Source organism: Amblyomma mixtum, chromosome 2 (genome assembly GCF_055824585.1).
Source record: "Amblyomma mixtum isolate Tamu chromosome 2, ASM5582458v1, whole genome shotgun sequence".
In the NCBI taxonomy this organism is placed as follows: Eukaryota; Metazoa; Arthropoda; class Arachnida; order Ixodida; family Ixodidae; genus Amblyomma; species Amblyomma mixtum.
Genome location: NC_143013.1, coordinates 200355561 through 200370512, shown reverse-complemented (window position 1 = coordinate 200370512; position 14952 = coordinate 200355561). Strand labels below are relative to the sequence as shown.

The 14952-nt window shown below is 50.2% G+C and overlaps 1 protein-coding gene across 1 annotated transcript in view; it reads right to left on the bottom strand.

Moving 5' to 3' along the window:
- Nucleotides 1-1414, bottom strand: part of LOC149362208 (uncharacterized) — a 33158-nt gene extending 31744 nt beyond the window's left edge. The window contains exon 1 of the mRNA XM_089569662.1: nt 1222-1414. Within this exon, the coding sequence (XP_089425788.1) occupies nt 1222-1309 (88 nt within the window). The 5' untranslated portion in view covers nt 1310-1414. The remainder of the gene's footprint in view (nt 1-1221) is intronic.
- Between the last annotated feature and the right edge of the window lie 13538 nt (nt 1415-14952).

Sequence of the window (14952 nt, the reverse complement as noted above, 5' to 3'; positions counted from 1 at the left end):
CGAACGCCTCGAGTTTCAGCGTCTGCAGAGAAGACACTTCCCCTGACCTCATAGTAAATTAGACACCCCAGATGCAGTCTCTTCGGGGCAGACACAGAAGAACACATTTCCAAACTTCGATAGATTACATCTCATAGACACAACAGTATACAACGACACATGTCCGCGGTGCTAGACCCGCCCTACACTCTTACCCATTTATTGGTCATGTGAGGACAAACCTAACACTCTGCAGACTGAAAACACGTCTTCTGAGCGTCGAGAGGCTCTGCTCCCCAGCGATAACCTGGAGGACCAACGGACCTTCATTGACACGTCCGCAGGGCAGCTCAAGCCAGTGGAGCCCTGGAATGAGGACCCCAACTATAAGCTCGCACAACACCCCTTCTTTTAATTACGTTTTTTCCTCCTCCTTCATTCTGGTCTACAGCTCGTCGGCTTTGTCTTTGGTGTCCGTGTCGATATACTGAGAACGATTTTTGTTCACTTGCGTCGATAGGTTTATTTTTTTGCAATATGGGGTCGGTCGGTCGGTCGGTCGGTCGGTCGGTCGGTCGGTCGGTCGGTCGGTCGGTCGGTCGGTCGGTCGGTCGGTCGGTCGATCGGTCGGTCGGTCGGTCGGTTGGTCGGTCGGTCGGTCGGTCGGTCGGTTGTTTTTTTTTTTGGGAAAGGAAATGGCGCAGTGTCTCTCTCACAATTCTCGGCGGATACCTGAACCGCGCCATAAGGGAAGGAAGGAAGGCGGAAGTGAAAGAAGGAAGAGAGAAAGAGGTGCCATAGTAGAGGTCTTCGGAATAATTTCGACTACCTGGGGATCTTTAACGTGCACTGACACCGCACAGCACACGGGCGCCTCTTGCGTTTCGCCTCCATCGAAACGCGGCCGCCGCGGTCGGGTTCGAACCAATAGGGGGGTACATTTCACAAGATAGCACCGTTCAGTAGTCACCCACTGCAGCTTTCTGAATGGTGAGGTAGAATGCGGCTCGAATTCTCGTCATTCGATGCTCGCGGGCGACGAATGCAACGTCAATGAAAAAGGAGATGCTGACCGACTCAACTCTCGAGGTCTCCTGTGAACCACTCTGGTGGGGCCTAGATAGTAGCCGCAGCACTGGAGTCCTCAGCAAAGAAACACCACCCTCGATGAAGGCAGCCCCTTTCTGATATGACCAAATAAAGCCCCTTTCATTTTCGCTTTAACGTATTATAACCACTTACCGTCCTTTGCATTAGACTCGCAGCAGTTTGCGAGGGAGAACAAACTGTAGAGGAGAAGGCACTTGCACCAGCTCGCTTGGACTTCCATGCCACCACCAGACGCGCAAATTGTCGCTACCTTTGCTAGACTGCTAGGTTCACGAGCTTGCCGGCTCCCGAAGCGACCATTATTCACGCTGGGGCCACCAAGCGCCGCCGCTTTCATCGCTCCTGGCCGACAATATACGATACAAGCTTCGCTCTCCGCGGCTCATTTTTCGTCCGATGTTTACTAAGCGCGCGAATGCCGGTGAGGTCGAGGACAGTAATGACATATGACGTGCCTTAATGACCCGTACAAAAAAACATGTTTCGTATCACAGAGAAAGACAAAATATGTGCAGGTGCCCTCGAAAAGTTTATGGAAAGTTTTCAAAATAAATTATTTTTTATTAATTATTGAGCGGTGGTTTATTTCGCACTTTTTCGAAATTTTCAGACCGCTATGACCTCAAGAATAATTTTTCTTGCGCCAAAAATATTTTAAGGTTAGACTACAAACGTTTTAGTAAGTTTTCGTGATTTTCTTTAACAAACGGGAGATGGTTGAACAGGATGTCTCGGCCGTTTGGCGTGGAAAGACCCTTTAAAGCTAGCGAAGAACTTTGAAGATGAGGCGTGGTAATCGCTTACGATTCTCTCGAACAAAGTAGAACCAACTGCGTGCGGCTACTAATATTCCAGATAAGTCTGGTAGCATTTATCGGCACAAAGTGATAAAACCCTGAGCTGGCGGGTTAGAGCGTCAACAAATCAGCATTACAAAGTTTCGCGCCATTGTCCCCCTCCTAAGCATGCATCGACCCTTTGATTGAAAGTAAAGATACACAAAATAAAGTCTGCGAATGCAAGCACTACTGTCCATTAGTGCTCGTTATATCGTCTCATTCGCAAGACATGCAGAATTTCCTAATGAGCGAGCAGCTGTTGGAATGTTATCGGTTCATGATGATCGACTTCTAATCCAGTTCCCCTAGTCACCGTACAATCCTATACGGGCCAAAATAATGGCTCAAAAGTTTTTCCCTTCGTCCGCGGCGGCCAATGGGCGTTCAAATCCACACATGGTTAGGGTCAAAGCCCCTCTTCTCGCCAACGGATCTGGAAGGTATGTGACATCCGCTGCCTGACGCTCCTTCTATGAAAATTGCGGCTGTGGTGTGCTCTCTATCTGTCTTAGTAACGTCGGTATTGTAAATTACAAAATAATATTATGCGTAGTTGGCACAGACAGCTTTAGTGATATCGTGAACGTTTAGAAGAAATCGGAAGCAATGACGTTAACTTTTTTAAGCAGCAACTTGATCAAGTATGCATGCCTTAGAAGGGAGTCCAGAGGCTTTGGACGGCCGCCGCTCCTTGCAATTACCTGCAAATTTTGTGCTCGCTGTTCTGACAGCATTGGACCACTTTGGCCATACTCCTGACAATGCCAGCGGCGGAGGAGAAAGGAAATGCGGTACTCTTTTGTACCGAGTGGCGTCGCCGCCGGTTGTAGCGTCAAGCGTCGGTGCGTTGTTGATCCTTGATGCTGTGGGGACACGTACGTTTATTGCTAGGAAGCGCACTCTGCTACCTGCCATCGCTTCTTCCTTTCATTCCCTGTTATACACCCAGGCTACCGGGGCGCCCCTCCCCCTTTCCCCGGACGTGGCCGGAGCTGACCCGACGCCGTCCTCTTTTATCGATCACCGTTGGCTCTTCGCGGCACCAGAGGACGGGGAGCGTGTGTGCCAGCCTATGAACGATACGCACCAATGATCTCCGATGGTGGCTTAGGCCTTAACGAGTCGAAGTGATCCGCATGCAGTTCAGCTGGGGACGCTCCATGGGAGGCTCGAAGGTCGAGGCTGAAGAAGAAAAGAAGGCGGCCAGATGCGGGTCAGGAAGAATCAAGACCGCCGCTGAAACGGCACGTAAACGAAAGAGAGGCTGGCGGAACGACGAGAGAAGAAAATCACCGGCTGGTGCTTCGGTAGACAGTCGGCCTCTCCGGCAGAATCCACGACACGGTTCGCTTCGGAACCGGCTCGCTTTGCCACAACGTCATTCTTATGTCAGGGTGGGTATTTTGGGAGGCCGAGTGCGCGGACAGCAGCCAATCGACGAGCGCAGTATGATTTCAATAGTAAATGAATGCAAGAGGTTTCTAGGTTTCTTCACTCGTTGGTTTTCTATCGTATTCGCTAGAGCGCGCAGAACACTCAACTCGCGCGTGAAGCCTTTAACATGACCAAACGTTCGTTTTCGTAAATTTTCCGTTTTCAGTGGTAATTTCGGCTCATAAAGTCTGCCGCCTGGGTGGTGCTGGTGGAAAACATTCATCCAAGGCTATTTACGGAACAGAGTGGGAACTGGCCTTGAGGGCCAGCCCTTACATATTCTAGGAGGGGTCCCTAGCCCGGGACACCCGTGGGCCCTAGCCACGAGAGCTCGTTGGCTCTCTAAGGTACAGCACCCGAGCATCCTCCAGCTGTCTCGGGTGGGGAAGGGGAAAGAGGGGTAAGCAGCAGGATTAGAGGGACATGCCCACACCATGCGGTACACGTCCGAGAACACGCACCCACAATCCGAACACTCCCCGCTAAAAGCCGAATTAAAATATTGCAGCACTGCCGGGCACAGTACCGTGTTGGTATATAACCGAAGGAGTCATCGCTTCTTGCTTTTGATTAGCCCTTTTCGCGGGGAATGAAAGCGGCTATGATGGGTGTGATATAACTGACAATGTCTCTGTATGTGATAGCCGGGCTATGCTCTGCGACCTAAAGCGGCGAGTGTCGAAGCGATGCCGGTGGTTGAGCGCGCGGACTGAGGCGTCAGCAGCCTCCTTTCTCTCCAGTCCCGCATGTACCGGGGTCCAGACGACGACACGTGTGTCCGGGAAATCCCGGTACTCGCACCTATGTAAACTTTCGGCGATGCGTTGAGAGATGCGCCCGTGTTCTAGATTCCTACAGGCTTCCCAGGAATCGGTAATGATAACCCGGTAGTCTGGTTATACAGCAGCGAGTGCTATGGCGACCTCCTCCACGTGTTTATTGTTGGGGGACACGGAAAGTGAGTCCCTGAACGTACGTATTTTGATGGATTACTGCCAGGGCCAGGAGCATCCGTGTAGAACGCTCTGTAGCGACAGCCGTAGCAAGAGCTGGAGCGGTCGTTAAGGGCCGTCGTGTGCGCGATTCGACGGCACTCATGCGTCTCCTTTGTCATGTTTTGTGGCAGAGGTTGGACATGTAGTGAGTGGCGCGACTCCTCTGGAACCTTGGTCCCTTCCTCTGTTTGTGCTTTGTAGGCAACGTGCAGGTAGTCTAGGAGCCTTTTGGCGGCTGACGATTTCTTCAACCGCAAGTGCGCCTCGCGTAGCACCGCAAAGGTGTTGGCCGCACCGAGATCGATGAGCCGTTGACTGGACGTTGTTATGGGGAGGTCGAGGGCGCTCTTATATATTGCCACGTAGTTGTGACTGCAGTCCGGCGAACAAGAACACAGCGAGAATGTCTTCGAAACGAAACTCTTTCTTTGGGCTGACTTGCGCCCGCAAAGAACTTAATCACGCGGCGGCGGCGTAGCAGCAAGCGTGCTCGGCCGTCGTCGAACCGAATCCCTGCCGCTCTTGGCCGTGCTCTTTTTAAAGCTGATAGCGAACTTTCGAGGTAAAGCTTTGAAAGTTACTAGAACACTCTGGAGGAACGTAGAATCGGCTCCGCCTGGATGCGATTAATCGAGACAAATCTAGGCGCGTCTTGCATCGCAAACAAAGCGATAAAGCTGCGTGCCGACAGCTTTGAAGAATGAACAAATAATTGAAGAATGAACAAACAAATATTTTTCGAAGGATCATGTCTTGGGCGTTCTAGTCACATTTCCGCGAGTGGAAATAGGATGCCGAATAGAGTGTCCGGCTAGTTACGAATTCATTGCCCAGCTTCGGGGCGTCATTGCATCGGAACCCCCTCCCTCCCGTTTGTTAGATACCCGGCGGACCATGCGACCCACCTGGTCTCCAGTCATTCGTCGCTTCTGCAGGATTGTATCGATCTTGCGGTTGCCGCGGACAAAAAAGTCCCAACAGTCTTACCTCATCGTGTTCAGGGATAGGGCCACTAGCAAGGGCGAGGTCAATTTTGGTGAAACGCTTCGGGTTGGGCCGATGGTGTACAAATCCTGCTGCTACTACTACTACTATGGGGGTTTAACGTCCGAAGCGACTCGGGCTTTGAGGGACGCCGTAGTGAAGGGCTTCGGCAATTTCTAACAACTGGAGTTCTTTAGCCTGTGCTGACATCGCACAGCACACGGACCTCTAGAATTTCGCCTCCATCGAAATTCTACCGCCGCAGCTGGGATCGAACCCGCGTCTTTCGGATCAGTAGCCGAGTGCCATAACCAATGAGCCACCGTGGTGGCCGTATTTTTATTGCGGATTTTGAAATAAAAAATGAGCAAAGTCGAGAAAATGAGTTGATAATTAGGTAGGGGTGTGCAATACTCAAACTTTTCGAATAGCGATTCGAATATTCTCTTCAATGGGATAAAGGAAACAAATAGAGCACATTCGAAATTATTCGGAATGAATCTAATCTGTTCTCAAGTTCTCGAAAATTTTTGGAATAATTGGTGTCAACTTCAAATAGGGCATGGCGTACTTTCGGAAACTGTTTCAAAACCAGGGTCCACTTCGGCGGCTCACAGCATGCTGCGGCGATCGGTCCTTGCGCAAGGGCGGGTTTAGCGCCGCGACACAGTCCGTATGTTTGCAGCGTTAGTAATCGTCATGCATATCGCCTTCAACATTGGGCGAAAGGGCAAAGTTCAACCAGGGTAAGGAAGCTCTGAATTCATGGCTGATATAGGAGGTCATGGCTCAAACACTTGTCGTTCTCATCAACTCAGACTGAGCGCTAGTTTGTTCGCTGTCTTCATCAGCAGCAGAAGGTAATTTGTCATTGCTTATAGCATGACCGAAATGAAGCATATACCGGGTGTCCCAGCTAAATGTAACCAAACATTTAAAAAAGGCGAAGTGTCCTAGTCCAGTGAAACCAACAGAGGGTTGTTCATAGTCGCGTGGCCTAGTCTTGAGTATCTTTTTCGCTCTTCAAAGTTAATTCATTAGTTAAGTTTAATTAGCTAACTTTTTAATTATTGACTTCAGGGAGAAAGTGTAATGAAAAAGTTTTAGATCGCCTCGAAAAACTGCTAGTAGTGCTATTTCCGTCAAGTTACGATTTACGTAGCTTCATTTATTGGACTTAAAAGAAAGTTGTCACGTGACCAGCTGCTCGCTCACTTCTCTGCCCCAATGTGCATCCAAAGTCTCATCGAGGAGAGGATTTCAGAAAAAACGGATTTTTTTATTCCTTAAGGCGCGTCTTGAGACGTTTAAGTGGCACAGTTGTCATGTGGACGCTTTTTCTAATTGTGCGGGTTATGGTTAAAGGCCGGTAAAAAAAACTACTTTGCGTAAATATTACTTCGCTGCAAATGTCTGGGTAAGCTGTTTCTCAAAGCGATGTACAACTTTTTTATTGACACTTTGTACCTCAAGTCAATGATTAAACAGTTAGTTAATTAAGGTTAACTAATTAGTCAACCTTTAAGAACGAAAAAAATACTGCAGACTAGGTCACGCGACTCTGAACAACCCTCATTTGGTTTCAGACGGCTAGGACATCCCGTGTTTTTTAAAAGCTTGGTTACATTTAGCTGGGACACCTGGTATACCGACTTCGTGTTCCGTGTCGCGTATGATGGTAAGTGCTGCGTCTTTCAACAGCTACATCTTTAATTCCACGACTGATTGCGCCGCCGCTAGAGCTTTTCTGTTTTGTTTTCCACAAATATTCACGCAGACAGAGAATTATCACGTATTCGATTCGTATTCGATTGAGTATTTAACTACACTATTCCTACGCGATTCGATAGCGAAGCTAACCTATTTGTATTCAGTTCAGTTTCAAAGTACTATTCGCCCACCTCTAGAATTAGCGACAGTGTTTTAGTGCCAGCATGACTCACAACTACAAGAATATTCAACAGTATTTAGGAGTATGGTAGTCCTTGAAACATGGCTCTAGGCGCAATGCGTTGTCGCAGTTTGCACACACAAAACGCGCGTTTGTTCTCCACTTGGGGCGCTGAGTGAGGCCCCTCTGCCCACTGGGTTGCTATTCTACCACCTAAGTGGCCCCCTACGTGACCCTATGACCCTAGGTCACGTGACCCTATGACAAAATCGCAACCTGCCCATCAGATTTTGAGCAAGCTTCCCATCGTGGCAGGTGGCAGCTAAATTAATGATTGGTAACGAAAGGTTACACCGGAAGAGCAACCTGCGTCTCATAAGCTCCACTTATGGTAACACCTGCCATCGACTTGAAATCGCAGCACCTGCCATGAAAACCGTGCCTCGAAACGGAACCGAAATACTAGGGCCCGAATTCGCGTTTGGCCTAAGCACGCTAAGTCATCCGTAGTTTTTTTACCGGTGGATACCCGGAGGTGCATCTACCGGAAGGTGCCCAATGGAGAGAGAGAGAGAGAGATAACTTTTATTTTTCAGCTCAAGTCCGAGCCTTCTTAGTTGCCCGTTTGGTGGGCGCTATTTATCGGCGGTGGCAGAGTAGGGCCACGTGTCCCTTGGATGCGTCGGATGTGGGCGGCGAGGAGCGGCCAGAGGGTGGGCTGCAGAGAGGTTGGTGGAGCGGTCCATCGGGCCCACGTGAGGTGAAAGGGGGGAGGCAAGGTATGCGAGGAAGGTATGGTGGGAGAGTTAGTTGCGCGGGGGCATAACCAATATGTATGAATGTTGGAGGGATGCTCTCCGCACACGAGACAGGCGGGTTTGCCCGGTTTATGAAGGATATAGTGGGAATACAGTTCGCAGGGAAGGGAGTTAGTCTGTGCCTGTCGAATTAGAGTGGCGTCAGCACGGCAGAGGAAATGGGAGGGTGACGGAAGGGTTCGTCGCATGTGCCGCAAATTGCGAAGGTGTTCGCGGCGGTCCTGTCGATGTGTAGCGCGGTCTGCCTTGGGATTATAATGGGCTGGCCAGGCAGTCGGAGGGCCCGGTGGTATTTTTTCACGGGCCAGAGCATGAGCAAGCTCATTCTCCGGTATACCTTGATGACCAGGAATCCATTCAAGGCGGACATGGAGCGTAGGGTGGGCTGTTAGGTATTGCAGCAAAGTGTCTAGGATATGGGGAGGGAGTTTTTGAGATTCGAATGAGCGTATGGCAGCCTGAGAGTCTGCACGTATGGTGATGGTGGAGGACAGGTGGTCGTGAAGCGTAATCGCCTCTGCTATGGCCAGAGTTTCTGCGTCGGTTGAGGAGGGCACTCCTGTGTGGAGATGTGTGGAGGTGCTTCGAGGGCCGACTACTGCAGTAACTACTTGGTGCTCGAGGATATGGGCATCGGTATAGTAAGTGTCGTGGCCCAGTACGGGTAAATGGTTCGCCAGTGCTTCACGCCGCCCGGGATTTATCGTTGGAGACATGTGGCGTGGAATGGGTTTTACAGTAAGACGCGGGAGGCTTTTCCACGGGGGAGCAGATGGTTGAAGCGGGGGTAGTTGGGAAATGGTGTGTCCGAAAAGGCTGAGGAGGTCTCTGCCTTGCTCGGAGGTAGAGAGACGGTGTATCTGGGCTCGGTGGTGTGCTGCTGCGCGTTCTTCGAGGGAGTTGAAAATGGCGGCGTCTGCGATCAGAGCATTTGCGGCGTAGATGGGAACTCCCATGGCTAATCGAGTGAAGCGACGCAGAGAGGCTTCCAGTTTGCTTACTTGAGAGGATGTGAGGCGTTGATAGGGGTAGGCGTACATGACCCTCGAATAAACGAGTGCTTCTATAACTCGACGGAGTTCGTGTTCTCTGAGTCCATGCTTTTGACGAGATATGCGGGACAGCATGCGGCGAATTTGGTTCAGTTGTTGCAGGAGTTGGCTAAGCCACACGTTGCACTTGCCATCTTGTTGAAAAGTGAAGCCAAGGATCTTGATGTGGCTCCGTCGGGGAATAGGGGTGTGCGCGAGAGAGAGTTGAATGAGTTCGCGGTAGGAAGAAGCGGTTTTTTGAGGAGCGTTAGAAACCACGATGTATTCCGACTTTTCGGCGGAACAACTCATACCTATGCGGCGTGCATGCTCCTGAACGACGTCGAGGCCTTGCTGCAAAGTGGATTCTAGTTCCCCGGCGTTTCCTGTGGTAGACCAGAGAGAGATATCATCCGCATATATAGCGTGGCGTAGGCCAGGAATTTCAGCGAGTTTTCGGGGCAGTTCTTTCATTGCCAAGTTGAAAAGCATAGGTGAAAGAATGGATCCCTGTGGTGTACCTGCGGTGAGGGGAAAGGGGGCGGAAGGTGTGCCGTCGGGGCCAATGATTCGGAGGGTCCTGTCTGTAAGAAAGTCTTTGATGTAGTTGAACATGCGGACCCCAGGGCGAGTGTCTGCCAGGTTGGTAAGAATTGCGGAGTGGGCGACATTATCAAAAGCCTTTTTGATATCCACGCCGGTCAAAACTCGAAGCTGTGCGCTGCTTGGGAAGGCGTACAAATCCTCATAGATTTGCCGTCCAATGTCTTGTGTGCATACGTGGGCGCGGAATCCGACCATAGTGGGAGCAAGACAGCGATTGGTATGCAGGTGCCATTCGAGGCGGGTAAGGGCCATCTTCTCCATCAGCTTCCCTAGCCAAGAAGTCATGGATATAGGTCGGAGGTTAGTGATGAGCGCAGAGGATTTTCCTGGTTTCGGAATCATAATTACGTGTGCCTCTTTCCATGCAGCGGGAATTTTTCCCGGAGCGCCAAACAGTATTAATAATCTGAATAAGTTCGTCTAGTTTTGAATCGGGTAGATTACGGAGTGTACCATAGGTAATTTTATCTGGGCCGGGTGCTGTGTTTCGCTTAAGGGAGCGTAGAGCAGCCTGAAGTTCGGCGAATGTAAAGCCGGAATTCATTCCTTGCTCGTCTGCTTCTTCTTCGGTGTAAGGGTATGACGGGGAGCTGGCAGGAGAAGTAGAGGATGGGTAAAATTGATTTCGGATTTGCTCAGCCAGCTCTTCTTGTGAGACGGAGAGGACCAACTGTAGCTTTTGAAGTGTGTTACGAGGTTTACCCTGTCCAAGTAGGGTGCGCATAATGTGCCAGACTTTTGGAGTGTGGAGTCTCTCGACCATGTCATCACAGAGCTGAAGCCAGTTGTTCGTGGCTAGTTGGTCAGCGTATTCTTGGGCTGCTTGCGTTAGTTCAGCAACTTTTCTTTTCAATGCGTGGCTAGATCTACAGTTGCGCCAAGCTTTTATGGCCCGGCGACGTTGTTTCCATAGCCCAAGTAGGTGTGTGTCAATGTATGGATAGTCGGGAGATCGGTGGATATGTTTGGTGTGTTGGGAGATGGTCTCCATAATGGCGCTACACCATTTTTCGGGGTCCTCGAGTGAGACTGATAAGGAGTCGAGGGCCGGCCGAGCCTTTGGCCAGTCTACGAGCATAGTGGGAGGTAGATGTGTTCCGGGTGGTCTGGAGGGTCGCTGGGACGTGAGCGTTATCTGAAGAATACAGTGATCACTCCCCATCGTGTCACCCGTATTACTCCAAGAAGCGCGGAGATCGCTGCGAATCCATGCGAGGTCGGGGTTTGTGTCGGATTGTGCTCCACATCCTAGGCGTGTAGGCATGAACGTGTCATTCAGGAGGGTGAGGTGATGAATACTGGCGAAGCGGTCGAGTTTTCGTCTGGAGGCTGAAGTACGGTCGTATCCCCATGCAGGGTGTGGGCAGTTGAAGTCACCAAGAAGGACGAAAGTAGTAGGGACATTAGAGGCAGGAAGGGCCGTATACAAAGGTGGGATGCTGGTTTTGGAATCGGAGGGAGTCCAGTAGCAGTTTAAAATCGTGATACGGTGACCCTGATAGGTGGAGTGTGTCAGGACATGCTCTTTCGTCCCGGAGTTGAGGTGGGATGTATCTTCCTGAATGGTGGGTATCGTGCGCCGTATGTATGTAACCGTCAAAATCGGCGGAGGAGGGGGCGTTGATGTCCTTTTCTCTTCATGACTACACTTGGCTGAGTAAAATGGTCGTAACCTGGCAGAGAAAAGGCACCGTGCGTTTCCTGCAGTGCGATGACGTCTGGGTTAACGCCAGTAATCCGCATGTGTTGCAAGAGGGCATTTTTCTTGCGACGAAAACCGCGGCAGTTCCACTGCCAAATAATTAGAGGGTTTTGGAGTGGGGATGTGTGTCGCATGATATCACTCATCATGCCGGTCTTCCTCCATTGTGTCGAGGTTAGGCACTAGAGGGGCGCTTGCGCGCATTCGAGGGGGAGCATTGGAGTCTGCGTCGGGAGAGGGTGGGGCAGAGGACGCGAGGGAGAGGAGATGGTGCTCTAGTTGCTCGACGCGAGCCGTCAGTTGTTGTAAGGCCAATAGGACGGGAGCAAGGGATTGCTGTATGAGAGCAATAGCGTTGTCGGTAGGGAGGGGTGAAAGTGGAGTAGGTGTGGAGGGACGTGAGTAAAATCGGTTTTGGAAGGACGGGGGAGGGGATGCGATGGATGTGGGAGATGGACCGCTCACCTGGTGACTTGGTGGAGTCTGTGACTGCAACACGGAAGCTTGCGGTTTAGTGGAGGAGGTGGAGGTGCTGGTTGCCGCACCAGGAGTGGTGGACGGTGGCCGCTTGGCAGAGGGCTTGGTTCGAGATTGACTTCTTTGCGCGGTCTCGTGCCCCGGGCTGTTGCTGCTGCTGCTGCAGGAGAGCTGAAGGGCCTCGTAGCGGTTCGAGGTAGGCAGGGGCGGCCAGTTGGTCGCGTCGGCTTTAGGGGGTGGAGGGGCGGCGCGGGCGCGATGGCGTCGTTGGGCGCGGTGCCACTTTAGGACTGCAGCGTCGGCCTCTTTCCTTGCGGGGCATTCAGGATGAGACGGTGTGTGGTCGCCCTTGCAGTTCCAGCAGTGTGATTCACATTCGTGTGGGGTAGTCGTTGGGTCTTGGTCAGGAGGAAACGGTTGGCTGCAAATCGAGCACCGAACAAGGCTAGGCTTGTTAGGACAGACGTCGGCACGGTGTCCTATGGCGTGACAATGCGTGCATTGTTTGCTGTGCGGCTTTTGCGGTTAGACGCGGTACACTCCGCTGTAGAAGACGGCATAGCGTGGTAGACGGGGCCCTTCGACGGTGAGCAGAAGTGTGTTGGTACGTCCGAGACGGCGGGCGCTTAGGAGTCGGGTGCCGTCAACACGAAGGTTAGCGGCAAAGTCGTCTTCGGTAAAGTCCATGGTGATGCCGTGTATAACACCACGGGCGTTAAGGGGGTCGTTAGCTACGTACGAGGTGACTTCGTACTGTGTGTTGTTCAGTGAAACTTGCTTGAGTTGGAGCAGCTTGTCAGCAGCGGCTGGGCGGTGGGTACCCAATGGAGGACGCTTCTATGTCTGGAGGTGCCAGGAAAGTTCCCTGATCCGCTAAGAGCCCTGAGTTGGCGGCTTAAAACAAACAAAAGCCGCAACGTTTTCGCCGAGTGATGACACTTTTGCTAACGCAGAAAAAGGCCCTTGAAACAAAAGCACATATAGCTCCCCTTCCACGTACTGAACCGGTTCGAACCGGTTCGAACCGTCTCGAACCGGTTCAAACGGGTTCAAACGGGTTGAGGACAAAAAAAAAATAGAACGCAGATGAGTTTCAGTGATATGCGTTTTATTTTTTCTTGCACATCGCTATACAAAATAAAAAAATGCAAGATTTGTTTACGAGAACATAAAAGTGGGCTAGTTGGTAACGGTTGCTTAAGCAGTGCAGGAAACAGGACAAACGGAAGTCTGGAGACGACACAGATGCCAACTAAACTTTTTATTACATTCTCGGAAAAGTATATGAAGGTGCAGGACACAGTGAACAATCCAGAAAACAGAAGAGCAAAAATTAAAACTAAAAAACATACTGCGCATGCACATCGTAGTCGAGTCATGACATCGTTTTCAATGAAATTCGAAGACTATATTCCATAGTAGACGGCACTCCCCTATCCCCTTGACCTTACACAGTTGCCACGAAATCCTGGCTCCTTATCTACGAAATTGATGTATGATGAAGCAACACGCCCATCTGCATCAGTATAGACAGAGTGAAAGCTTGGGCGAGTTGGTGATGGTTTACTTGCCACATAGCGCTAAAAAGACACGGACACAAAAAAGACACAGGACGGGTACTAGCGCCCGTCCTGTGTGTTTCCCTGTGTGTCCGTGTCTTTTTAGCGCTATGTGGCAAGTGAATCATCTGCATCCTTCCTGATCATAAAGGCCTCTACCATCTCCCTAAAAATTCGATCAGAGTGATTAAACAGGAGACTTGTCTTTCTAAGTGGGCAAGCAGATGAGCGTGTTGCTACACCATCTATCAGTTTGGTAGTTAAGGAGTCAGGCTTTCTTGGCATTGTGTGAGGTCCAGGAGAAAGGGGAGTGCCGTCTATTATCGAAGATACTTTTCGAATTTCGTTGAAAAAAACGTCACGACTCGACTGTGATGTGCATGCGCAATATGGTTTTTAAGTTGTAACCTTTGTTGTGTTTTTTTTTTTTTTTGGCGGGGTGGGGGGGTGTTTCTTGTGCCCTGCGCCTTTATATACTTTTTCAGAATAAAATAACCAGTTGTTAGTCAGCGCTCGTGTGATCTCCTTTCTTCCTTTTGTCGTGTTTACTGCGTTACTTGAGCACGAAACAATTGTTTAATGCGAGATGTTCTCACTTTACCCATTTTATTTATTGTCCGCAGAAAAAAGACGAATTGACGGTAAGAGCCGCAAAATAAAATAAACTCGAAATAAATATAAATCGGCTGTGTATATACGCTATAATATACCTTATGAGGTGTAGGACGAAAAGCCGATACATTTTGCATCTACAACACCCTCCTGCTTGAGCAGTTTGGGAGACCCCGTAGCGCGAGTAATAGGTCTCGTACGCAGTGTACTTACGACCCCGTAAGTACGCAGTGTACTTACGGGGCCCCAAAATTGCCGCCGCACGTGCCCGCTACGTTCCCGTGCACTACTGAGAAATGAAACAGTCAAGTATCGGCACGTATACATACAGACAGATACCTTTCCGTCACACCGAAACCGACTTGCCAGTCCCCCCTGCTTTACTACATGGTAAGAAAATGTTCGAGAATCCCTCCACCGCCCATCCCCCACCCAACGAGAGCCTTGTGGGAGCACTGGCTCTCCCTAACATAAAGAACTTACCAAACATACTTTATTTAAATCACCTATTCGACATCGCCTTTGTGACTCACGTTATATATAACTGAGTATCTTCAAAAACTCAGCTAATCGTGGCTTCTCACTATAGTAAAGTAAGACATTTGTTCGTGATAGATGTTTGGGACTCTCCCTGGGGCGCTATCAAAGGCAACCTTTGCGTCCACAGAATTTTTTGCGCCCTTGATAGAGTGATACAGAGGGGTTAATCTGGCGTGCACCATTTGTCCACCAACTTGTTTCAGGCATTTATTTCCAAAGCTACAAACAACCCCTTTCTGGCAGCTATGCTTATTAGGTGAGTAAGTGCTTTCCTGTCTTTTCTGGACATGCTCGCGAGTGCTGATTCATTCTGTTTTCTCACTCTTGGCTTTTACTTACCTGTACGGCCTTTCCACAAGGCAGATAACAAATGTT